This window comes from Elephantulus edwardii, unplaced genomic scaffold, assembly GCF_000299155.1.
Source record: "Elephantulus edwardii isolate Elephantulus edwardi_28Jun2011 unplaced genomic scaffold, EleEdw1.0 scaffold00103, whole genome shotgun sequence".
In the NCBI taxonomy this organism is placed as follows: Eukaryota; Metazoa; Chordata; class Mammalia; order Macroscelidea; family Macroscelididae; genus Elephantulus; species Elephantulus edwardii.
The window spans coordinates 828634-854318 of NW_006399853.1; the positions used below are offsets into that span (position 1 = coordinate 828634).

Sequence of the window (25685 nt, forward strand, 5' to 3'; positions counted from 1 at the left end):
CAGGCTGTAGTAACCAAGCACATAAAAGCCTGAATCTGTCCCAATAGCTTCTGAAAGATTTTCCCCATAGTGTCAGAGGCAAAAATAATGAAATCTTGCAAATGTACAGTTAATAGGACCCCAGTGGACACTAACTTCAAAAATGCATGGTCTATAAGACATTAAAGGCTTGATTTTAGTTTCTGCACTGTTCCTGTTAATAACAATGTCTAATTAAAACATCTGTAAAATACTGATAGTTTTAATTTTACATAAAATTTCCAAAACAACTGTTACACAGTATAATAGGTATCTGCAATGAATAGGTTATTAATGGAAATATTATTTTAAATTAAAATCAGGTTCTAAATTTAAATTAGTCATCTCTGGCTAATGAAGAGAAAAAGAAGTCACCCGTGCTGGGAATAACACAGAGCATAATCTAGTTTTCTACATCTGTTACAGCAAAGCCACTCAATCACTTGGGCTAAAGGACAGTTCACTTTGCTGCATCAGCCTTCGACTCCATGGATTTCACAGCTGAGCTCAATATTAAAACGACAGCCGAATGCACTGTTCAATGTATTACTTCACAATTTTAAAACAACATTCAACCTTATTCATTATCTGAATCTCCCTCCTTCCCTCAGCCTCAGAGAATACTATTCCCCACAGTACTGTCTCCCTCCCAGTCCTGCCTAACCTGATGAATATTTTAAAAGGAATGGCACAAAAATCTCACAATGGCTCCCTTACTTTGGGTCTCATCTTCGTTTACAAAAGAAAACAATAGGGATTAGCAAGGCTTAGTGGCTGGCTGCAATTCAATACCATTCTTTCTAATTAATGCACAATAAGGAGGGTTAAGCCCAGGCAGCATGGGATGGAGGGTTAAGGGATTCATTCCACACCATGACAGGCAGCATCTCAAGTTGCTTCAGGTTCACAGAAGATGTTGGAGAATGTGGTCCACAGCCTGAGGAAAGCTCTCACAAGTCAAGTAAGGAGGCGGATTAATTTTTCCTTCATCTGCTGCTCGATACTTCCCTGGAAGGAAAGGAGAGCCAGTGAGCAGTGGCGAGAGCACGAACCATGGCCTGTGAGCCCTGGGTCTGCAGAAGGCCACCCTCACAAGGACCAGAGTCAAGAGCTCTTGTCTCCCGAAGCACCTCATACCGAGGCTGCAGGGTGCAGTGAGGCATCCAAAGCAATGGACACTGTTCCCATTTGGCTTTGTTCTAGGTCTTCCAGGCCTATGGACAATCACCTGACAGCAAAGGTTCCCTTCAAATCTCACAGCTGATGAAATAATTTTCTTCCTCCCCTAGCCCTGCAGTACAGTGACGGTGATTAAATCAATGCTCTTAAATGGAAACCCAGACCCCAGAGGGCAGGGGCCTTGTCAGCTCCTAAGAGTGACTGCAAACTGCCTGTGCTGCTGCCAAGCAGAGACCCCAAGTGAGGGCAAAAGACTGGGCCTGGGGCAGGGCAGGGCAGAGGGAATGATGGATGCTGGCAGGCCTTGGGCCAGGCTGCACGGCGGGGCGCTCAGAGGCAGGCACACTGCCCAACTCTCTGGAATGGAAAACAGCGACTGTTCCTCCGGGTTGGCACACAGTTTAACACCTCAACCCTGCAGAGCGGTCCTTCCACACTGCGAGCTTCTCAAAGTGCCAGTCAAATGATGTGAGCTCCTAATTCAGAGGCCAGCCTCTCTGGCAGTTCGATTCTCTTCCCTTGTGATTTCCAGCCTCTGAAACCTGGTGGATGGTCAGCTATGAGTTGGTTGTGACTCGATAGCAACAGGGATGAGAAAGAGTTCTAAAAGAGTTCTGCTGGTGTAATGCCTTGTGTGTTAGTGGTTACTAATGAAAGACTAGCGGTCACAAACGAATCCACCAGCCACTCTGAGGGAGAAGGGCACAGCAGTCTCGTCCCATAAAGATTTCTAGCTGGGGAAACGACGGAAAGTCGCCTTGCATCAGAAGTGACTTGATGACAGTAAGGCTTGTTCCTTAAAATACCAAACCAAACCAAACCAACAAAAGACCCCAAACAACGTAACTACTGAGGAGGCCTGGTGGCATCATGGAGAAGCACTCAGCTGCCGGATAACAGCTGGCAGTGTGAAGTCTGAACTTTTCGGCGGTTCTGCAGGAGAGAGACAGCAGTCTGTCACTGTAAAGAGTGCCAGCTTGAGAAACCCCACAGGACAGCTGTACTCTGTCCTATAAGGTTTTTGTGTAGGAATCAACACCACAGTATTTTAATTGGTACCAAGGAGGCCCTGGGTCGTATGAATGGTCAAACCCCTGACTGCTGACAGAGAGGCTGGCAGCTGAAACACACCCAGAAGACGCCTTGAGAGAAAGGCCACAGCCTTGAAGAAGACAGCCAGCCCTTTCTCCTGCAGTGCTTCTGGGTAGCTCTGAACTACTTGTGCCACTTTGACATACGGGAAGGACTTGAATTATGCATTTTTGGGGGGCTGGCTTTGCAAGTGAGTTTTCTCTCTCCTTTGTGGCAAAGATGATTCAAGGGTCCCCTTGAAAGGCTGAGGGCTCTGTGATCTCTGCAGACGGTTCCTTTAAGCACCGTGTACTCACCCTCTTTTAGGGGGAGGCTTACACAGAAGATACATACCAGTTTTCACCAAGATGCCCAGCATGCCAACATTCTGAGCCCCACCAACATCATCCCTGCAATCCTAGAAAAGCAGAAAACAGGCATTTAGTCCAGTGTCTTGAGTCAATTAACTTGGCAAAACAATCCCCACCAACTGATGAGACTTAATGACGCGGAGATGGTCCACTGTGACCTCTGGTGACTGATACCTAACTCTCCGAGGGCGCCTATCCTGTTCAGAGTGTCAGCATCACAGGAGTAAAAGTGTGTAACAGAGTAGTTATAAGTCTTTGTAGCCAAGGACAAAGAGCAGAGTTACAACTCAGTGTGTTTTAACACACGAATACCTATGTATACCTAGGTTAAAACTGATTATGGGAAATAGCACTTCTCCCATTTGGTAGCTTTTAAGATATATGAGACAACTGTAGTCAGTGAGTAAACTCCATTCAGAAGAGACCTTTTCTGCTACCCATGGAATGTATTATCCTTACTTCCCACGCAATTTGTTCTCACAGGTGGAATCAAATAAAATCCGATTACTTAAAGAGACAGTGCAGCTTTCTAATCTTCACACGAATTCTGAAGTCTCTAGGTTCAGATATTTTTCAACCATGCATTACCCAGGAAAGTCACATAAAGAGGAAAGGTGTGACTGAAACAGATGATTTCTCAAAATACTCTCCAGTTTAAGGAGTATCCTCTTGGATTTCAGATGAATAAATACAGCAGTAGATGATGAAGTCTATTCCTTCCGCTCCAGGTCAAGAAAGCATCCTTTTAGTGGGTGTCAAAGCCGGGAGTGGTTTCTGATACTCCCAGACAGGCTACGTCTTAGTGATGGAGATTTAGGCATGGAGAAGTACCGTTCTGGACTTCAGTTCTTCATCTAGCAAGTGAGGAGGTCTGGATAGACCCTTCCAGCCTAAGGCACTGCCATACTGTGGGAAGTCGAATATAAAATTTAATATTAATAACAAGCCAAATGCTGTATCAGGATATGAGGGAGGCGTAATCCAAGCTGGAGTTCACCTTAACACACCAAGGCAATCCTTAAGGGTTTACCAGATTCTTGCATTGTATTTGCTGACCACTCCCCTCAAGTGGAAGGTTTTCAATAGAAAGAGCTTGGCTTCATTTGCATTGAATTTTGTCTGTGATTTACTTCCTGATAATTTTCAATAAAGATACAGGGAAGTTGGAATCTGGGCCGTCAGTCGTTGGAACTGCTGTCCCCCTGTCTATCCGCTCTCTGTTTTATCTCATTCCTGGTTGTCTGTCTCATTATTAATAATTATAAAAATACTTTATTCAATGTGTGAACATTGAAAAAGTCATCGCCACCTCTATCACAAGGGAGTGGAGTTCCCCAGTTCTTTTCTCACTATGGCACATAAGAACAATAGCATTCACTTTGCCCAGTGTCCTAGAGTAAGCTGAGAGCCAGAAGTGGCCAGCCTGGACATCTAATTGTCACAGGCTCAAGCCTACCATTCAGTGCTGGGGGAACTGGTATTGATAGCTACTTGTGGCACAAGATTGGGAAGTTCGTGCATAAGGTTACAGTAAGGGGAGAAAACCTGGCAATTGTTCTTGCTTTTAGGTACCACTGAGTCTGAACCAACTCACAGCTGACCCTCCTGCAGGTTTTCAGAGGCTGTAACTGACAGGAGGAGACTGAGTCCTTTTCTCTTGCAGAGCAGCTGGTGGATTCGAACCATGTGCCTCTGCAGTCGCAGCATAGTTCCTCACCACTGGGTCATCAGTCGAGGTTCTCTTTCTATAAACAGTATTTAGAAATGTAGATTTGTGTAGGAATTATCAAGAAGACACATAAAATGTTTAAGTGACTTTTCACCTAAGTGGTCTTTCGTAGGGTATACGGCCTCCAAACTAGGAAAAGATGGCAGAAATCATGCACATTTCAGTCCTTTAGGAGAATTTGATGAACATCTTCCCCAGGGAAGCTGGTGCTTCAGATGGGCTCTCACGATTGCCCGCTATTATCAGTACCCGAGAGCTACATCCTGAAACACTGGCTCCTGGCGGCTCTTGCTCGTGCCAGGTGAGCTCAGGGCGGCTGCCCAGCTCCTGTACTCACATCACCTATCATGACGGCCTCCTCGGGCTCACAGCCCGTGCCCCGCAGTGCCTCCAAGAAGAAAGTCTTCTCTGGCTTCCCCACAACGATGGCTCTGGTGTCAGTGGCGTACTCCAAGCCCGTCACAAACGGCCCGGGCCCCAGCGCTAAGCCATCTTTCCTCTTGTAATACCTGGCTTTGTGGATTGCGATCAGAGGAGCCCCTTCCAGGAGTAACCTAGAGAGACCAAGAAAAGGGAAACCAGTGAAAAGCTTTGATGACTAGGGAGGAACGTCAGACTAACAGAGTAGTTTTATTCACAGTCACAGAAACAAACAGTGTCTTATTAACGTTTAATGACTTGCGTCTTCTAATGAATTCAAGAAGAACTGCTGGGAATTGCACTCAGATACACTAAAGAAAGGTGATAGATTATTAAATTTGGGATTGCTTCAACCTTTTACCTTTCGTGGTTTCAGACACTTTACCCAAATCACCAGGGAAAGAAAATTAAGAGAATTAAAGCGAAATAAGACACTCAAGGGAAGAAGTTTAACTTAATGAAACAAGTTGTTTCAACCTCCCAAATGGTAAGCAGGAGGCTCTCGGGCCTTTTACAACACTAGCCAATCACTGCTGCAGTAACGTGTTCACCTACCTCCTACTTCTGTTTGTTTTACTCCAAAATCTAAGTTTCTTTTTAATTTAGAAATTTAGTAGAGCATTTTATAAACCGTTTCTTCTTTATCTCGTTTTCCTAACTTTTTGATGACTTTCAGTATCACTGTGTAAATGAGGTCATCTTCCCCAAGGAACACAGCAATGTTTAAGGGAGAGCCTTTCTGCGAAGCCCCTTTGTTGTTACTGTTGTCGGGCGTTAGTGAGTCGACACAGACTCTCCACAACCCATGGGACAGAGCAGATCTACGCCACAGGGCGTTCTGGGCTCTACTCTTCATGTGGGTGCATAACTGGGTCTTCCATGGAGCTGCTGGTGGGTCTGGTCTGAACGGCCAGGTTTTGTTTGGCGGTTCCTAGTGTCTTCAGGTTATGCCTGGAGGTTGCAAACCAGGGCTCCTGTTGAAGAGGAGACACAGCTCCACCCTTCACCCTCTCACCTCCTCTGACACCCGTCCCTCCCATGGTACTCTCTCCTCTGCTGGGTTCGCTCTCAGGTCTGTGATGGTTAATACTGTGAGTCCTTCCGTGTTCCTCTCTGTAATCTAACTACACCAGGTGGAGTGAATCCTGAGCTCTCTGATGTTAATGAAGCAGAACTAGAGGTGGTTCAGTAGAGATTCTTCAACCTTATCTGATTAAGAAGTCTCCTTCTGTTTAGCCAAAAAGCTAGTGTTAGAATGCAGAGAGCATGGTGCTGAGCAAACCAACCCAGTCTCCTAAGAGTAAGACCATTAGTATAAAAATAGAAGGATAACCAGTAAGATGTGGATAAAAGTCCAAAAGGGGAAGTGGCAGGGGCTGAGTGTGGGAAAGGGAGGAAATCACTGGGTTTGGTGGGCAGGAATGGGGTCAATGAAGGAATGAGGGGAGCGCCAATGGGGACCTGAAAAGATAGGGTAATAAGTAGGCAGAGATGCATGTACATGAGCGATCGTTTGAAACATAATGTGAATGTAGGCATGTGTGGAATGCAATGTACATGAAGGATACGCAAAGTACAAAATAGGGGGGGATGATTACCTATGGTGTAGTGGGGGCAATGCTACTGTTTCTACCTGCTCTACCTCTGGCTATCTGCTCATGGGCTCCAGACTTGAACCAGTGAGTGGCCTGTTGTACTTGCTGACTTTGGACTTGTCAGTCACCAAGGCCACTTCCTCTAACTTTACAGCAGTGAGCAGAGAATCAACATTAGCTCAAGGCTCATGTTGCTCCATCCCCTCTAACTCGTTAACAATTCTGACACCAGCCGCCCTTCCTACAGGAGTCTCTGCTACTCTGCTGGGCTCCAAGATTCATTGCAGTAGCTACACAGAACCCACACATAAGGAGTTTGTTAGGAAACTAAAGTGTTACAATTCAGGATCAGCAATGACTCATGACAGAGTTCTTCACTCAGAGGGGTGTCTTCTCAACCATGTCTTGACACAAGTTCTCTCATCCTTGGCTCAGCCATTGCTCTGCTCAGGCAGGTGTCGGAAAGCTCTTTAGCTCTGCCAGAAATGCCTAGAGGTACCTCACGCTGCCAGTCAGCCTCAGCGTAAAGGTGTTCAGCTCTCTGGCTCTAGGGGTTGGCAAACCCTGCTTTGCCAAGGTGCCTTGAGGCACCCCTCCTCCAGGAAGCCTTCTGCCTGGAGGCTCTCCGCTCTCTGGCTCTAGTTACTGGCATGTCCACTGTAACTGCCTTGATCCTTGGGCCAGGATATCTATCGCCACGTCCTACACCATCTCTGTTATTACAGTGGTCTGTCGCCTAAATCTAGGAGATCCAGGGGAACCTGCATCCAAAAGATGCACCTGCTCCCTTCTCTTCTTTGTAATAAGGAGGTCCCTTCTGCTTGGGGATAGCTCTCTTTTTAGCCCAGGTGAATGGCAAAACTAACCAATCCCTTTGTTCTCAGGGTTTCATATGCCTTATTTGCATAATTAGTAAGGAAGGCATCAATTCCCTTGATGGGGCCACAAGCACCTTACTTGCAGAGTCCTGCTACTAAACCATAGAATGTGCCTCTGGAGATTCAAATCACCAGCAACTCTGTAGATAGGCAATCTCCTGCCATGCTGTTTTATAGGCTTGGAAACCCCCTGGAGGGTCAGCGACAAGTTAGTTCTGGTTTCACTGCAATGAGCTTGAGCTTTAACTCAATCATTTGATAGGATTTATAAGACCATGGCTAGGGAGATAACAGAACAGGAATCCCTTGTACTAGTAGAACAAATTCCCCAAACCCTCAAGGACTTTTCAGTATAGGTATGTGTTTCTTAACATCCATTAGGCGTTCTGTGGAGAAGAATGTTATGTGACTTGAGGACACAGTGTGAGCACCACACACCATATAAAACCTAATGAAAGGATGCTTTGGGCCGTCCTATTGCAAGTCCTTTTGCTGGTGGAAGTGGGCAGAACTGGTGGCAGCTGGAGTAGAGCAAGAGGAAGCAAATGAGTGGGGAGTGAAGCACATGCTGCCTGCCCAGTGTTCTGCCGATCTGAGCAGTAGGAGCGGCCCAGACAGACAAAACCTAAGAACCAATGCCCAGAGCCATGTCCAGTGCCCATCCTGCCTGTATCCTACCAGCAGGTCAGGGCTGCAAGATCTAGATTTGAGATTTAAAAGATAATTATTGTTATGTGCCATCCAGCTGACTACAACTTAAAGTGACCCTATAAGCAATAGCTCTGAACCCTGCCCTATTTTGAGCCAATCCCACTGTCTCTGACATAACCCTATTGCCACACTCACTGTGTGTCCTTGCCTGTACTGTCGCTCTACCCTTCCAAGTATGATGCCTTTCTCCAACAACTGGTCTTTCCTGGCCATGTGCCCAAAGTATGTCAGACAGAGCTTCAAAACTCTTGCCTCCAAGGAGCAACCTGGTTTTACCCTCTCCAGGACAGACCTTTTTGTACTCTTGGCAGTCCATGATATGTTCAATCTTTTCTCCAGGACCACAACATAAAGGCAAAGAGGGGAAATAATAAACAAAAGGAGAGCTGCTTTTTCTTATAAAGCAAAACCAAATGCTCACCTTATGAGACCATGGATACATATGCATTAGCTGTTGTTGTCAGCTGCCACTGAGTTCCCTACGACTCACAGCAACCCTATGAACATATGCAGTCAGAGCTTGTCCAAACAGATGCCAAGTAACACGTACTGGGACTAATCTCCCTAACCTCGTCTAAGAACCATGCCTGTCAGTCCCAAAAGGTAGCCTTTAGTCGCTCAGCAGAAATGCCATGCACATATTCTTATCCAATAGACTGTGAGACACTACAGCTTTCTTAACTGCTATTAACCAATGTAATAAACGATCTCACTAGCTTAATTTACTCTAAGACATCCACTTAGTTAAAATATTTAGTACGTCCATCGAGGAAGAATTCATCACATCTTACCCTTCACAATTATGAGTAATTAAGCGCTTGACTATGAAACTGCTAAATTATTCTTGTCAGTGGGCATGGAAATGCCTTCCTGTGGGAGATGCAGAATTCAGACCCTTATGATTAAATATTTTATCAAGCAAAACCCAATACTGGAATATTACGGGGCCTTACTATTAGTTACTACAAACTGCTCATAGTACAGGGCAGGTCCTTCAGATTTAATCACTAATATTCATACAAATGTATTTCTGAAAGCAGACTTGAAATCCAATGGTGAGGAATCCTGGTGCAGCCACTGCTGGCCTTGATGCACCACGGCTGGTAGCAATGTGATGATAATGGGTGATTTATCTCCCGCCTCCTGTCACCCCACCCCCAACCCCATTTATTTGCTATTCTACCACGGAACTGGAGTTCTTTATGCAACAGACCTCAAAATTGCTTTCCACTTATATAGCCAAACTAAAAACTCATTTGATTTAGCTTTGTTAATATTTTATTATATATTAACTGAGGATAAGACTTATGAGCTTGATGGATGTCCGTACTTAATTCCTAGGCAGTACTTGAGTGCCTTCCCGGGAAGGGCTGAGACTGTGAGTTCCTCTCCATTTCTCTAAGTGGAAACTGGTTCTCCACAGGCTCGGGCAGAGATACACTTCTCAGGGAAGAGGCTACTGCTTTTGTCGCTCGTCACACAGTATAAGCTTTATTGAATCCTTGAGGAGCCAAGGCATATTCAGGCTGGAGTGAAAGGGAAAAGTTTTCCAAGACAAAGGTTAAAAGATCTTTGTTATTTAACACTATTTTTAAGATATTAAAAATAGACACTCTGGTATTTAAAGTGGTTTTTATATTTACCAGATACAGAAACAAAGGATTGATTGTTTTTGTAACTAGAAATGTTCCAACAGTGGCACATCTGAGCATTTTCTAACTATAAGCTCACTGATGTACAAAACGAGGGGGAAAGGCACACAGGAACATATCTAGCTGTAAATTTTGTTCACAAGGAGCACTGACAGAGACTACAGCCTCTTAAGGATGAGGCTCCTGGCTATACATTTTAAGGTACTTAGGGAATTAATTTTGTAAAGGCTAGCCGCCAGTGCGTAGGGCCATATATAAAAATATCAGAAAAGTGAGAAATAATTTAAATTTGGCACTGAATATTATTGAAAAGAACCTTAAAGAACATCATGTTCAACAGACTTCGCTTCACAGAAGAGGTGGTGGGGATAAATTGTACCACCAGAGAAAACCAGGACAGGACTACAACTCAGGACTCCTGAAAACCAACTTCGTGCTCTTCCAAACACACCACATGCTCTCTCCAGATCACCTTTGTAAAAAGCGGTTGTTGACACGGTAGTGGAAGTAACGCTCACACACCTCTCCTGTCAAAACTCATGTGTCACTCATGTACCCCCAAATCTTGCTTCTCCTCCAGTCTCTTAATAGTCATCCAGTTGCTCAAGCCAAAAAGTTTATCATATCCATTTGTAAATCCAGTAATTTTCAAGTGCAAGAACAAAAATAGAAATATCTGACCACTATTCTGCATATAAACTGAATGTGCATGACATTCTGAACTTCTGCAACAGTCGGTCTTCTAAGCAATCTTCTACTCCTACCCTGTTATCCAAATCTATTGTATAGGCAATGAATGGAAGGATGAATTTTTAAAAATATTTAAAAAATTGTGATGAATCAAATTTATGAAGCATATTGGGGGTTTTTATTCAATCACTGAGTCACATCTCATTTCATGACATTAATTACAAACCCATGACTGATTCTCATCCCCCATAAGAGGGGAGAGGGGGGAGAGGAGAGGGGAGAAGGACTGAACCTAAAAATAGTGCCTTGGATTTATAGAGGACTTCTAGCCTCTTACGCCATCCCTCCCTCCAGGGCTCTACTCTGGGCACACGCTGCTCTTTGACCGTAATGTGGTTTGCTATTCTATGGAGTCAGTGCCTCCAGGATGTAACTGGCCACCTCATAAGGCCTGTCCATTTTGTTCCCGCTTCAGAGGGTGACCAAGGACATACTCTCGGAGTGCCCACTAACTGAGGCAAGTTGTAAAATTACAGATGAGGCGGTTCCTCTTCTGCTTAAAACCCTTTGATAGCTTCTCACTACAAGTCCCTCCTCAGTGTCCAAGGCCTTGCCTAGCCTGGCTACTGCCTACATCCTCAATCTCCAGCAACTTCCCGATCACTGGCTTGGGTCCTGTCACAGCAATCGGCTCTCTGTTTCCAAAACAAACTCATTCCTGCTTTTGTGTCACATGCGGCCTTCCCTCCACCTGGAACAGCGCTCCCACACAGGGTGCTATCGTGGCATGGTCCACAGACAGAAGCACAGCTAACCTCTCTGGCAGCTCAAATTCCCCAGTGGCTCTGAGGGAGAAGGAAGGGCAAGGTCCTCCTGTGTCAGTTACAGCCTCAGAAACCCAATGACCCGGCAGAATAAGCTGACTTTCCACATAGCCATCTCCTACTCATTCATCAAAGCTCCACTTAAATAAGGCAGCACCTCTGGGAAGCAGTGCCAGCCTTCATACTTAATCTCTTTCTTATCTGCAGGTTCTTACTTCCTAGCACTTACTGTGATTTGTAACCTTTAGTGGATTGTTTATAGAGAGCTCTGGCAGCCTAGCGGCAAGGAGTTGCGCTGCTAACCCAAAGGACTATGGTTCAAATCCAGCAGTTGCTCTGAGGGAAAAGATGGAGGCTCTCCTTCCAGGCAATTAGCAGTCTGGAGCATCAGCCTGAGTCAGCTGGTCCTGACTCAATGGTACAGACCACTGTTGTTGTTGATTGCCGTCGAGTTGAGCACAACTCATAGTGACCCTATGAACAAAAGGCCTGAAGTCTTTCTATAGTTATTGTAATTTATATACAATTTCATTCATAGAGTCTCCAGAGGCAGGTTGATTAGGAAGTGGATGCCACTCCGGCTTCCAACTATGACCATTTAATTGTCTATCTCTTTTATCAGAATACAATCTTCATTATGCCCATTTCAGAAGTTGTTCTGGTGGCACTGCGTGTGGGAGGTCTAGTTTGTGACTCAAACCCAGCAGCCGGTCTAGGAGGAAAGGCAGGAGGCGGTCTCCTCCTGTAAGGATGGAGGCCTCGGACACTCAGCGGAGGCTTGCTCTCGGTCAGAACCGACTCCTTGTCTGTGTGGGGGATTTGGCTCATGCCCATTACAGACAGCTTTACTCATCGCTGGACTTGCTGTTTGTGGGAAAATGTCCGAGACTTTCCCCACAGTGTTTCCTGCATACATTCCTTAATGGATGAACCTCATTCTGTTCCTGTGCCATGACCTATATGAATACCATATTTTTCTTGGAATTGGAGATGATGTATACAAAACTTCTCATAGTAACTGGCAGCAATAAAAACTACTTTTCATAGCAAGTGCAGAGAACGCAGTATTTCTGCCACTTGTAACACACAATGGGTGATCACTTCACAGATTTGGGCCTCAGTTTCTTACAAATGCAGATGCTGAACTAAGTCAGAGCTTCTGGACCTTGGGAAGACTGATGCCAGGGCTGGATCATACTTTGCTGTGGGCGGAGGTCCTGTGCATTAGAGAACGTGTCGCAGCATCCAGCCTCCACCACTAAGCAGCTGCCACCTCCCCAGCTGTACCAACCAAAGATGACCCAGACATTGCTACATGTTCCCTGAGGGGCAAAATCATCCTCAGCTGAGAATGACTCAACTGCTATTTGATCAAAATGTCTTAATATTCATTACTGCTAAGTAAAATCAACAAACCATGGTGGGGGGAATAAAAGGAAAACCCCATTAATTAAGTGAAACTTACAGAATACCTCCAATCCACAGTAACACAGTAATTTAATCATTAAATACTGAGTTTTTAAGAACTCGGTGTTCCAAATGAAATACAAATCTGTACATTCAGAGATGAAGAGGAAATGAAAAATATTAAACTGGCAAGAACAGAACCTACACTTGATCTTAGCCAAAAGGCCGAGAAAAAAAAAAATTAAAACAGAAGAACTTTGGCAACATTAATCACTATTACTTCCGGTTTTAGTCAAAAGTTAAAAATATGCATATTTTTATGTGCTTATTGACCTAGTATGAAAGAGTGAAAATCGTGGAATATTGGCAATTTTGTTCCTGAATTATGGACTAAGATAAGGCTATCTTATAACTTCTATTTAATACTGTCAATCGGTAAAACAGCAATACCGCAAGAAGAAATAAAAATATAAAAACAGAAAAGAGCACACCCATATTTATCGTGGCTTTGTTCACAATAGTAAGGATTTGGAAACAACCGAAGTGCCCATCAACAAACGAATGGCTAGAGAAGCTGTGGTATATTCACACAATGGAATACTATGCTGCATTGAAAAACAAGGAACTCACGCAATATTATTCAAAATGGTTGACTCTGGAGAACATTATGCTAAGTGAAATATCCCAGTCACAAAAGGACAAATATTACATGATGCCACTGTTGTAGAATGGGACTAACCTTGGGGTTGGGGAGAGACTGAGTAAGATGGGTTCAATAATGTATATTGCACTGAAACAGAGGAGGGAGAAAACTGTTTAAAAGAGATATGTGACTAGGTATTTCTGTCATCACAGGAGTCTAGAGCGATGGCTCCATGGTGGAGGGGACCTGGGGGAGGGTTTGTAAAACAATGAAAGAATCTTTTCTTTTACTTTAAAAAAAAACAACAGAAAAGAGAGAAGTAAAATTGTAATTAGCTGAATATGACAATGTCTAATTCGAATCAGAAAGCTTCTATAAACAAATTACAAGAATAATTAAATTCACTATGACCACTGAATTATTTTATTGAAAATTAACTCCTATCTATTCCCTATAGCTGGTTCAGGGAGCGCCGGTGGCTGAGTGGTAAGGAGCTGCACTGCCAACCCAAAGGCACACAGTTTGCATCCACCAGTATCTGTGTGGGAGAAAGGTGGGCAATCTCCTCCCATGCAATTTACTACCTCCAAACCCCCACATGGCTGGTTCACACCCTCACCCAAAAGAATTATTTTAAAAATTCACTAGTGTCGATTTCATTTAGACTTTAAAGATGTATTTGTAGACTGACTGAACTACACATTTGGAGGAGCATGTAAACACTGCTCATTACAAATACAGTAAGTAAGAGAAGTAAGAGGCAGTGCAATGTGGGAGGCTGATCTAAATGGCTGAAGGCAAGATGCCCCTGAAGCTCGTATGCAAAGTGACTGGGCTTGGATTCAATGTTCAGTCTCATAATCAACCTGGAGAGTAATTTAATCGGTGGTTCATGTGCGAGGTCTACATTTGCCACACATAATCCTAACAGATGCAGTCAATGTTAGAATGTAGTGTCTCAGTGGAAACATCAATATGCAAAGAAGGGCAAGGCCTAAAATCATTCTTTTAACTCTCTACCCAGCTGTTAAGTGCATTTGTGAAATTAGAGTTGACCTATAAGTGCACTGTAATGTTTTAAAATGTAGTGTTTAAAAAAAAATCAATATGGTTAGGAAAGTGTACTAATTAGACAGCATCTGAGCAATTACAGTCAGTATTATGTCAACATAGATTTTTATGACCCTGAGTCTAGTATTCATCTAAGACAGAGACCACCCAACTTCCTATTAAAGATGTCCTTCCCAAATTACTGGCTAAAATCAGTCAATACTTTTGCCTTGAATTTTGTGGTTAGAGAAAAGAATAAAAGTTAGAAGAGGTGAGTAAATTTGGAAGCAAAAAACAGTAGCATGCTTTCTATTTCACAAGAAACTTGATTCTGGGATAGAAGCAGACTTTATTTAGGTAGGAGGTAGGATAATGCCTCCTAAGAAGATAAAGTAGGAAAATTCAAACAAGCAAAGCAAATGACATGATAGCATCATAGACCTTGAACGAAGTACATCTTCAAGCGACCTGGCATGACAGTGGATACACAGGGAATAGAGAAAACTGATAATGTGAGTTTATTCTTTTAAAACAATGACTTGGAAGACCACAGTGAGTAATAGACACAAATAAAAGAGCATAAAGTGTGCTTTCTTCATGGCCCTAAAATTAGTGCACATGCAGGGAGGAAAGATGGCTATTCCCAATGTGCTATTTCTGGCTAGAGATTTTGTACCTGAGGACAGTCATTGTCAAGATCAACAGTGAATAATGTGTCCAGATGACTTTACATTGCCTACCTACAAGCACTGTGACTCTGGAACGTTTACACTAAGAAATTAACATAAAGTGTAAGTTAGAATGATTCTTGTCGTGCTGCTTGTCCTCCTGGTAAGAACATGCTCTTCTACATCATTCGGGCAGGTGTTTACCAGGCACGGTGCAGCTGACCCCTCTCACAGTGATGCGGTATCTAACAGAACTTCACTGTGCTCAATCCTGTGTCATTCTCACGGTCTCTGTGGTGCTCGAGCCCTCTGCTGTACTCAGCATGTCAAAGCATCTCTTGCTCAAGGTCTTCCTGTGGCTACATATGAAAGATTTACCAGGTGTTACAAATGGACTGTGTTCCTTATGAGCACAGATTGTAAAGTCTAACTCCAGTACCAGTGGATGGGGCAGAATCAGGCAGTGTTCGCTTCTGCTGTACAGATGACACCACGAGCCATAGCTGACAATAATAACAATAGTAACAACAACAATAATAACTATTATATATTTATATTTATAACATCTAGATGCGAAAAAGGTTTTCTCTGTTACATTAACAGGGCCGTAAGAGTGTAGGGTGTGTTTTAAACCAATCACGTGCATTAAAATGACCAGATAAATTACACAAAAACAGCATCCTGCAACATCAGTTGCAGGAAATAAAAAACAAGATAGAGCAATATTTAAGGAACTTAACGCTGGGAGAGATTCACAGGTAAATTCTGATTCCACTTTATTTTGGGAAGGATGTGGATCAGTGTAGACTTTCTTTTGGAAGCAGCAGCAAAAAGTCCATTTTATAATGTATAAGCACAGTGAAGCCTGCGAGCCTCATTCTATGTCTGGGCAACCCTCACGCCCAACATCCCTAGCCATCCTCACTGCCAGACCACAAACAAGGAGTGTTCTCTGTCACGTCTGTGCAGGTTAAAAATCCGGATGCTCTCCTTGACCGGCAGTATGCTTTACCACCCAAACCCCATCATTCACTGAGTCATGCTGATACAACCTTTTAAAACTCCTCCAAATCTTTTTCTTCACTCCTATCGTCACAATGCCAGTTTAGGCTATCATGATCACGCGTCACACAATTTCTTTGAAAGCATAGTCAAATGTGTCAACTCATTTCCACAGCCTGGCTTACCTATGAGGTACTATTATTTATGTTTTAGTCTGGATGTTCCCTTGGAGATTAGAATGTGAAACTCATGACTGGGAAGTAGATTCTGACTCATAGCAGCTCAAAAGGAGCGAGAAGAGCTGCTTGGTTGGGTTTCTAAGGCTGTGAGTCCTAACAGAAGCAGCAGTGTCAGCTTTTCCCTATAGAGTGGTTGGTGCATTCAAACCACCAGCCTTGTAGTTAGCAGGCCAACACATAGCCCACTAAGCCACCAATGCTCCTAGAAATTAGCATGTCATTGCTGTGTGCTCTCAAGTCAGAACCAACTCACAGCTGACCCTCCACTGTGTTTTCAGAGGTTGTAAATCACACGGCAGGAGACTGCTCATCTTTCTACCAAGGAGTTGTTGGTGGATTCGAACCATCTGCCTTTGAGTTGGCAGCTCAATGCTTTACCACTAAGCCACCAGAGCTCAAAAGATATTGTTGTTGTAGTTAAGTGCCATCAAGTCACAGGCGACTCATAGCTATCCTATGAAGGAGAGTCCTCAATGCTTGGGCAAAAGATATTAGCACTCAGCAATTTCACTACTGGTAATACACCCTAAAGAAACCAGAACTGCCACTCAAGCAGACATATGCCCACCCACGTTTATTGTGGCTTTGTCACAAACAGAGAAGCTGTGGTATATCCACACAATGGAAACTATGCGGCACAAAAAACAAGGAACTCAAGAAATACACAAAATGGGTGACCCTGGAGGACATAATGTTGAGTGAAGTATCTCAGTCACAAAAGGACAAACACTGCATAATGCCTGTTATAAAACAAGACTGACATTGAGATTGGGGAGAAACCGAAAAAAAGAGGGGATAAATAATGTACACTGCATTGAATCAGATGAGGGAGAGAACTGTTTAAAAGGGATACATGATTAGGTATTATTTGCATGACAAGTGTCCATAATAAGAGCTGCATAGTAAAGTGGACTGGGGGGGGTTGATTGTATAACAGTGAAAGAATTTTTTTTTCAAAGAGAAAAGTGAACTGTGAGGGAGGGGTAGGCAGGGAGGAAAATATGCAACAATGAATGAACGAAACTCCAAGTTCTCTATAATCTTTCATTAAAATGTCAATTAAAAAATATATATATTCTAAAAAAAGAGATTAGCACAGTTGATAGAATTACAGGCACAATAATAATAGCTAAAGGCACTAGCTTGAAAAGCTGTAATTTTATCATTTTTTTCTGTGCCAAAATTGATTCGATAAACCAGAAAACCCCCAATGATCACATTTTAACTATTAATAACTTTTTTGATAGTTTAAATTTTTTAAATGTAATTTTAATGAAAGTTTACAGAAAAGCTGGATTTTCATTCATTCATTATTGCACATCTCCCTCTCTACCCCTTCAGTGCATTTAATAACGTTTTTAAATCAACAAAGTCAAAATAGTCATGTTATACGATGTTGCTCTTAAAGTGATATTGAAGACATCTCTCTTAATGTACAGTTTAGGGGGCCAGATAGCAAAGCCTCATATGTGTAATGTCACAATGGCAAAGTCTAGAAAAAGAAGGGAAGAAAGTGAGTATAAACCTAAATGATAAAGAAATAGCTGAACACTTACCGAAACGCCTGGTTCAGAATTGAATACTGAAACTGTTCTGGTGCCAATCCTACTACCACAGCATTCGGATCACTTGTCTGTATTCCTGGAAATTAAAAGTCATAATAATAAGAAGAGAGAGAGAGAGAGTGTGTGTGTGTGTGTGTGTGTGTGTGTGTGTGTGTGTGTGTGTGTGTGTGTGTGTGTGTGTGTGTGTGTGTGTATATGCAAGCTGAAAAATGTAATTGGAAGTAATGTAACATTTTTGAGTAGTTTTATTTAATTAAGTACAAATTTTTGTTACAGTCCTAATATGACCCTTTAAGGACAGAAATAATCTAATACTTTGAATATTCTTTTCTGCAGGGCTGTCCAGTTGTTACTCATATCTAAATTGAAAATGGTAAGCTGATATTCTGAAACTAGTTATAATGTCCCACTTGCAAGAAGCTTTACTGATTACAATCAACAAAACCAGCCTTGAGTTCCTAAGAGGTATCAGATCAATAGCAACTGATGAGGGACTGAAAATCCAAGGGGCGAGGAAATTAGACTCTAATTGATACAATGAGGTTAGTACATTCTTTATAAAGATGAAATAGTCTCTAGATTCTCAATTTTTTGATACAATCTACTTTTAGTTTCACAAATAATATTTTCTAACTACAGCATGTTGTTGGGTATTGGCACCTAATGACAGGACTTTGGATTGACAACTAAAGAAGAACATTCATCAGGACTTAGCCTAATTAAAGGTTCGGTGGAGTATTCTTATGCCAATTTCTATTTGCCTATTTTGTCTGCCTTAAGCATTTTCACTCTCAATTCTACCAAATGTGATGAGAAGGAACAAGAGGAAGAAACAGAACAGACACTCAATTTCCTCCTTTCAATAGTGAGGAGTACTGAATAATTAGTTCAGTCTTGTTGAAGGAAGAAAATAAAATTGTGAGCTACAGTAATAGTTGGAATCTTGTGTTTTATTATCTCCATCTAACATGAGCAAATATATTCATTATCTGCAAAGATATTTCCATTCCTTTGAAAAGCTCATCAAAGGTATGAAGATGCCTCAGGTATCTTCATGTAAATAAAGATGTTACAAGGAGCCCTGGTGCCTAACATGTCAGGCTGCTGAAAGGCTGGAGATGTGAACCTACCAGGAGCTTCATGGCAGAGAGACCGGTGGTCTCCTCCCATAAAGACCGACAGCCTTGGAAACAGGATGAAAAGTAGCTGAGTCGCACTTGACTTAAAGGCAGTGGGTCTGGTAAAAATTATACAAATTTAACCAAAGTAAACAAACAAAAATAAAGTCCAATTCTTACTTATATTACAAATATAGTCTTGGTCGTGAACCTTTTTATCCACTTAATCACTGGTCTTTTTCCCCACACCAGGGACTGTTAATACATTCCAGCTCCAAGTTACTGCTGGAGCAGTTAGGATCATCCTCAGAGACTGTGCAATAGTTTCTATACCTTACTTTGTTCACTTAATAGATCCCATAAAGATAATTTATTATCAGGAGCTAAAAGTCTTTCTCACTGCTTTTTCAGCTACAAAGCATTCTATCTTGTGACTTTATAAGTGTTTATTCCGTCATCTCTTCCAATGAACATCTGAGTTGCTTCCAATCCTTTTGTTCTAAGAAGTAGGGCCACAGGGAATAAACTGTTCGTACGCCATTGTGTATTTCAGTTACTACATCTTGGAAATAGTCCTGTAAGAACTGTCGTTTCTTACATAACTTGCTAACTGCTGCCAAATTTTCATCCACAGGTGCTGCACCATTTTATATACCCAGCAGCACTCAATCTTTCAAAGTAAATGAATTTTCTGTTTAATTCAAACAAGGGTGGCTTTGGTTTCTCATAAATAGCAATTTTGATGGATACACTGGTATATCTTCAGTAAAAGTTGTGATGTCTTACCCAATTTGCACATTCATGCTGAATTTCCCAAATCATTAGTAATACTACTGTGTCTTTATGATGAATGCATTTCTATCTACTTTTGTTCATTGTGTCACTTCATTCTCAGTATCTCCTGCCAAAAGAAGCACCATGGCAAAGCCTCACAAAGCTCCAAGACCTTCTCAGAGCTTCATTTCTCTAAAGTGAAAGGAGTTTTATTTTGTCTTGATTGAAAAATACTTCACGTTCGTGGTAAAAAATTCACCATACCAAGTGACATCTAGTTTGCAACAAGATCTTAGTTTGATACCATTTAATCAAGTTAATACATTGGCTCCTAGATAAGGATTATAATGCTCAAAGTAATTTTGATCTGGGTTCTTTCAAACAGCAGATCATGGCTCATTACTATATTGTGAAAGTAATTTGGAGGATTCTAAGTAGCATTAAAATTAAACAAGTAAAGTGTATAGTGTATCTCCTGCAATAAGAACTGTTTAACATAAAGACACAGATATGAAGATACTAGATCATTATATAATAAATGTTTCATTTAATTAGGATTCTCACCCAAAATGTTTGGCAAAAAAGAATTTATATTAAAATTATCAGTATTCTCAATGATATCAGCTATAGAGAAATCAGAATAAACACGTGTAAACATCTCATTTTAATGACAATTCATAATAGATCTGAAGAAGCAATTTTTCAATCTATTCAAATTTCCCCACCTTTGAAATCCCGTAGCGCCCGATCATCAACTAGCAGCATAGGCCTGACATGTTTCTCTTCTATCAAATTTCTGGCTGCCGTCAGAGAAGTGAATATTTCATCTTCAGAAATATCAAACTCCAGTTTCTGCAACCTCTCCACTAGGTCTTGCTTGCTCTCTTTGGTTGTGTTGGTCACAAACTTAATTGTTACCGAAGCAGCCCTTAGCCTGGAAGAGTAATAGTTAGGGATCAATGCCACAGTTTAGTTTATATTCCAACATCAGGAACCCTAACTTGGCAGCACGTCCCTGAGACTAGAACATGAAGGAAAGTCATCAAATGTATTTATGGCCAAAAGACTTTTTTTTTTGCCAAAAGACTTTTTAAGGATCTACCTGTTTCCTATGGACAGCTATACCTCTAAAGACCGCAAGAATAAAATATAAATCTGTGTTCACCTTTTAAGTATATTTAGATGAATTTTCCTGCAAAGTTTTAGTAAGGAAGTTTGAAATAAAGCATCAAAACATTCACAGAGTATGGATTCTGAAAATGATCCCAGAGATTATTTACTAGTAACTTATTGCTCCTTAGAGGCAAGGATGGAGAAGCTCTCCCTCCCATACTTTGGCCATGTTGCTAGGAGAGGCTATTCCTTTGAAGGGGACATCATGCTTGGAAAGGCGGAAGGTCAGCAAAAGAGAGGAAGATCCTCAGTGAGATGGATTGACACAGTGAGATGGACTGACACAGTGAGATGGACTGACACAGTGAGATGGACTGACACAGTGAGATGGACTGACACAGTGAGATGGACTGACACAGTGACTGCAGCAATGGGCTCAGGTTTGCCAGAGATAATGAGGATGACACAGGATAGGGCAGGGTTCAGATCTGTTATTCACAGGGTCGCTGAGTTGTACTCGACTCAGTGGCACCTAACAACAGATTATAGGTATCAAGTCAGTGTTGACTCGCAGAGATCAAGCAGGATAGAGTGGAACTGCCTATAAAATTTCCAAAGATCTAACTCTTTATGGATGCTGAATGTCTCATCTTTCCCCCACCAGGCAGCTGGTGGGCTTGAACCATAGGCCTTCTGGTTAGTGGTTGAATGCTTTTTAGCCACTCTATCACCAGGGCTCTTTTTAAATCTCTGATACACTCCTTTCCCACTCTTTTCTTCTCTGGTTTCTACCCTCTTCAGTTAACACACAAGTTGACTGGAAGGCAATGGAACTATTTCTAGAGAGGAGGAAACTGAGGTCTAGAGAGCCAGCCTAGCATGAATGGTTAAGTATCCAGCCGCTAACTGAAAGGCCAGTGGCTTGAACCTACCAGAGGCTCTAGGGGTGAGAAGATCAGTAATCTGCTTCTATAAAGAAGGTGACTGTTGAGTACTGTCAAGTTGAAACCCACAGCTAACCCTCCAGCAGCTTTTCAGAGGCACCAAATCAAATGGGAGGAGACTGTCCATCTTTCTTCCATGGAGCAGCTGGTGGATTTGAACCACATGCTTTTAAGTTGACAGCACACAGCTCCTTACGAAGATTTCTGCCTAGAAAACTCTATGGCACAGTTGTACTCTTGGCACACAACAACAGCAGATTTAAGCAGCTGCTGGACTTCCTACAGCTTGGTGGCAGTAAATCAGGGACAAGAACTCGGATCTCCCACACTGAGAGAACACCAGATACATCAAGATGCTGTTCTTTCTTCTTGGTCAATTGACAGCCAGTTAAACTCTCCTATGTTACTAAATTTATCAACAGAAACTGCTGGAATAACCCAAAGAAACATTCCATTTTCACAGACTTAAATGTACTTTCCCTGTGCACCTTATTTACATATTATTGATTGACTCTATGCTTTGCTTCTTAAACTAATTTATTAACCAGGTGTTAGAAAGAATGGATCATATGCTCTATCCTTCCTTAAAAGTAGAATTAATGGTGCTACACTCTGTAGCGCTCTCTCATGGCCCAGTGGTAAGAAGCTGCATTGCAATCCTAAAGGAATGTGGTTCAAATCCACCAGCTGCTCCATGGAGGAAGGATGGGAAATCTCCTCCCATGTGATTTACTGCCTCTAAAAACCCACTGGGAAGTTAGCAATGAGTGGTTCCAACTCAGTGGTGCACAGTAACAACAGTGTATTAATCCAAGAAAGAAAAAAATTTCAATTTAGCTACAATTAAAAATTTTATATTAATACTTTGTTGCTCGTCCTCCAAAGGCTTAAAAGCAGAAAGCACTAAACACAATTTAAAACAAGCAAGCAAGTGAACAGAAAGGAGATTTTACAGTATTAACCACAAAACAAGAAATAAACTGGGGAGCTCTGGTGGCCTAGTGGCAAGGAGCTGCAACTACAATCCCACAGGCACATGGTTCGAATCCACCAGATGCTCTGCCGGGAAAAAAAGGAACAATCTCCTCCTGTACCAGTCAGATCTGATTTGACGGTACACTCACATACACACACACACAAAAAAATTAAAAGAAAGAAACTAATGATTAAATAGTTCACTACGATCATGATTACCTCTAAAATACCTGTGTAGTAGTTTCACATTAAAACTCGGGCCTTCTCTCTCAAAAGAAAATTGTTGACTTCAACATCACTATTTTGCTAAAAATGGTCACGTACTGAAACAACCACATCATTTTAATTTCGTTTTTCTAACTTTTCTGTTTCCCAGTCCCATATATTCTAGTTTGTTTCTATAGAAAGCCGAACATTAGCACCAGTACAGCAACGTCTCTGGACTGAAGAGCCTCCGCTGGCACCAGCAGGATGATGTGTTAGTTCTGGCTCCCTTAGCCTGGCAGGCTGTCGACGGAGCTACACAGAGAGGTGACTGCTCATCTGAAGTGCAAAGATCTTTTGACAGTTAAAGTGTGTGTCCCGTGCAGGAGAGAACTGCTCAACTGACACTCTTCCCCTTGGAAAACCTAAGTAATAGGAAGATCCACTCAAGTAACCAAGAAGTCCAACCCTGCCACAGACTTTCTCTATTTTGGCTTTAAACACATCGGCCACCATTTTCTCCTTCAATACAAGGAAGATCACAACTCCCAACCAGCTCACAACTGATACCCTCCAGTCATACACCTTTTAACATTTTTGATTCTCCAAATGGAAAGGAAATTCCCTGAGGGACTGCAAAGTCTGGATCAGTGTTCTGATCCCACATGTAACATTATGACACTAGTCACTAGGAGCTCTGGTCGTGCAGTCTATAGGGAGGTACACGGTTAACTAAAGGCTTCACTTTTTTGGTGGTTCGAAGCCATTAGCCGCTCTGAGAGAAAGGTGGGCAAGCTCCCCCTATGCAATTTACAGCTTAGGAAACCCAACAGTTAGTTTTGAGATGATTCTGACTGGGTGGCAATGAGAATTAGCAAGAGAGTTTCTGGTTAACAGCATACCTCAGAGTCTGAGTGGCACAGGTGCTTTGTGACTAGATGCTAACCTAAAGGTTAGTGGTTTGAGCCCACCTAGTAGCTCCGTGAAAGAAAGGTCTGGTAAACAGCTTCTAGAAAGATTATAGCCCAAAACCTTGTGGAGCACCTCTACTCTGGCAATAGCAGTTGCCACGTGATAGAATCAACCTCATAGCAATGGGTCTTTTAGGGGCTTTCGAGGTTGAAAAATGATAACGCCCACAGAGCTGAGCACTGCCAACTGTAGAAGCTTTCCTCATTATTCTAGGAAGAGATTCTTACTACTGATTGGCATCTCTGTTGTACGGAAGAGTTTTCCTTTCAGACCACACATGAGAGATACTTGCTTAATTTACAATTCCTCTGTACCAAGTTGGTATCCAGATTTTGCTTTACTATTGCTGGATATAAGACAGTCCCGACCCTTGAAGGCTTTCCTTTCAGTTAATGCAAAGAAGTCTAAAATTTCGAGTCCTTTAGTTACATTTGCTCTGAGCAGCTGCACACGGCATGCTGGTTTTGCAATGTAGGGGGAGGAGGGTGGGACTCAGAGTGTGTACGTGTGAGTTTCATTTTTGTGATTCCAGGCTGCAATTATGCTATTTCCAAACTTATTTCTTCCACATTTTTGAATCTTGGAACTTTCATTCCCAAATTTACGTTACCAACTTAGTACAAAGACACACATACACAGAACAAAAGACTAGATCAAAAGGCCAAACCTAATAAAGGCTTCGAGAACACTGGGAGGATATTACAACACATACATCTTTGAGCTAGACTCAAGGCAGTTGCTGTATACATGGTAAGCTGCTCAAGTGCCAGGGCAAGGCCGTCCATTTAGCTAATGATCTGCCTTGGTAAAACGGCACTTACGAACGTATTTGTCAGCTGAACCTGGAGGATAGCTTGCCTTTTAAGAGCTTCCTGCGCGCCCGGCACAGCTGCATCTTCAATGTGAAGTGTGCCATTGAGATCTACCAAAACAGCTTTTAATGCACGGCGTGTTGCCATCCTTCATGCCCTGGGAGAGAGCAAATGAAATTAAAAATACAGTTTAGCAAACAATGGACAATTAAAAACTGGTAAGTCTTCAAAAACATCATTCATATCAAGAAACAAACTTCTTAGTATAAAGCTGCTTGTTTTTTTTGAAAAAAGGAAAAGTTTTTAAAATAAAAAAAATGCAAAATTTGATGCATAAAATTTTCATAATGCTTAATTTTTTTCCCCTCCCAAAGTCTAGAATTGAAACCACAGATATGGTAACGCTAAGAGAAGTTACTATTAACTATCACTTGTCTTAATAAATATCTTTGACTGAAATGATGGACTAATTAATAGGCAGTAATGAACTCTGAAGAATGAGTGGGTAGAAACCAAACCTCTAATAAAATTTCTTCACCCTTGCTTATGTATAATGAAAAGTCTCAATCTCCCATCTCCACTGTTTTAACTTGACACAGAGCATCTATGACCAAGCTGCTACCAGGCTCACTGACACATCATGAAATTTCATGGTAATTTAGTCTAGATATTTACTTTACAATGTGTAGTTAAACTTCTCTCTTCAACTTTTCAGCTTTATCATATACAATAAAATCCAAGAGTGCAAAACCGTGAAGGGATCTGTTTGTATTTTTGGGTCTTTGGAAGTTTTTTTTTTTGCCTTGTATATTCAGGGTGCTGACTTATTTTCTATCACTTGTTTTCTTATCGCACGGTTAAGGCCAACAGCTGCTTCGTGGGAGAAGGATGGGCAATCTCCTCCCCTGCAATTAATTGCTTCTGAAAAACTGCTGGAAGGTCAGCTATGGGTTGGTACCAACTCAACTGTTTAGAACAAGATCACTTGTTTTAGTGGAAAAGATTTACTTTTCTTTCTTTAGACAGGGTTTTGTTTTATAGTTTCTGGCTTATACATGATT

At 42.0% G+C, this 25685-nt stretch overlaps 1 protein-coding gene across 1 annotated transcript; it reads right to left on the reverse strand.

Moving 5' to 3' along the window:
• Positions 1-871: 871 nt before the first annotated feature.
• HDHD2 (haloacid dehalogenase-like hydrolase domain containing 2) lies at positions 872-24771 on the reverse strand. The gene is made up of 6 exons (XM_006891694.1): positions 24671-24771; positions 20330-20538; positions 17704-17788; positions 4706-4922; positions 2623-2686; positions 872-1026 (listed from the first exon to the last, which is right to left on the reverse strand). Exons 1-6 carry the CDS (start codon positions 24769-24771, stop codon positions 923-925), a joined length of 780 nt encoding a protein of 259 aa, XP_006891756.1. The 3' UTR covers positions 872-922.
• Positions 24772-25685: the final 914 nt, after the last annotated feature.

Bases quoted from the DNA above. Each gene is read 5' to 3' on its own strand.
- HDHD2 (XM_006891694.1), bottom strand. From the start codon at position 24,771: ATGGCAACACGCCGTGCATTAAAAGCTGTTTTGGTAGATCTCAATGGC. The intron at 17,789-20,329 runs GTGGGGAAATTT...TTTAATTTCCAG, and splicing joins GGCGCTACGGGATTTCAAAG to GAATACAGACAAGTGATCCG. The intron at 4,923-17,703 runs GTAAGTGTTCAG...TGGTCTCTCTAG, and splicing joins ATTCTGAACCAGGCGTTTCG to GTTACTCCTGGAAGGGGCTC.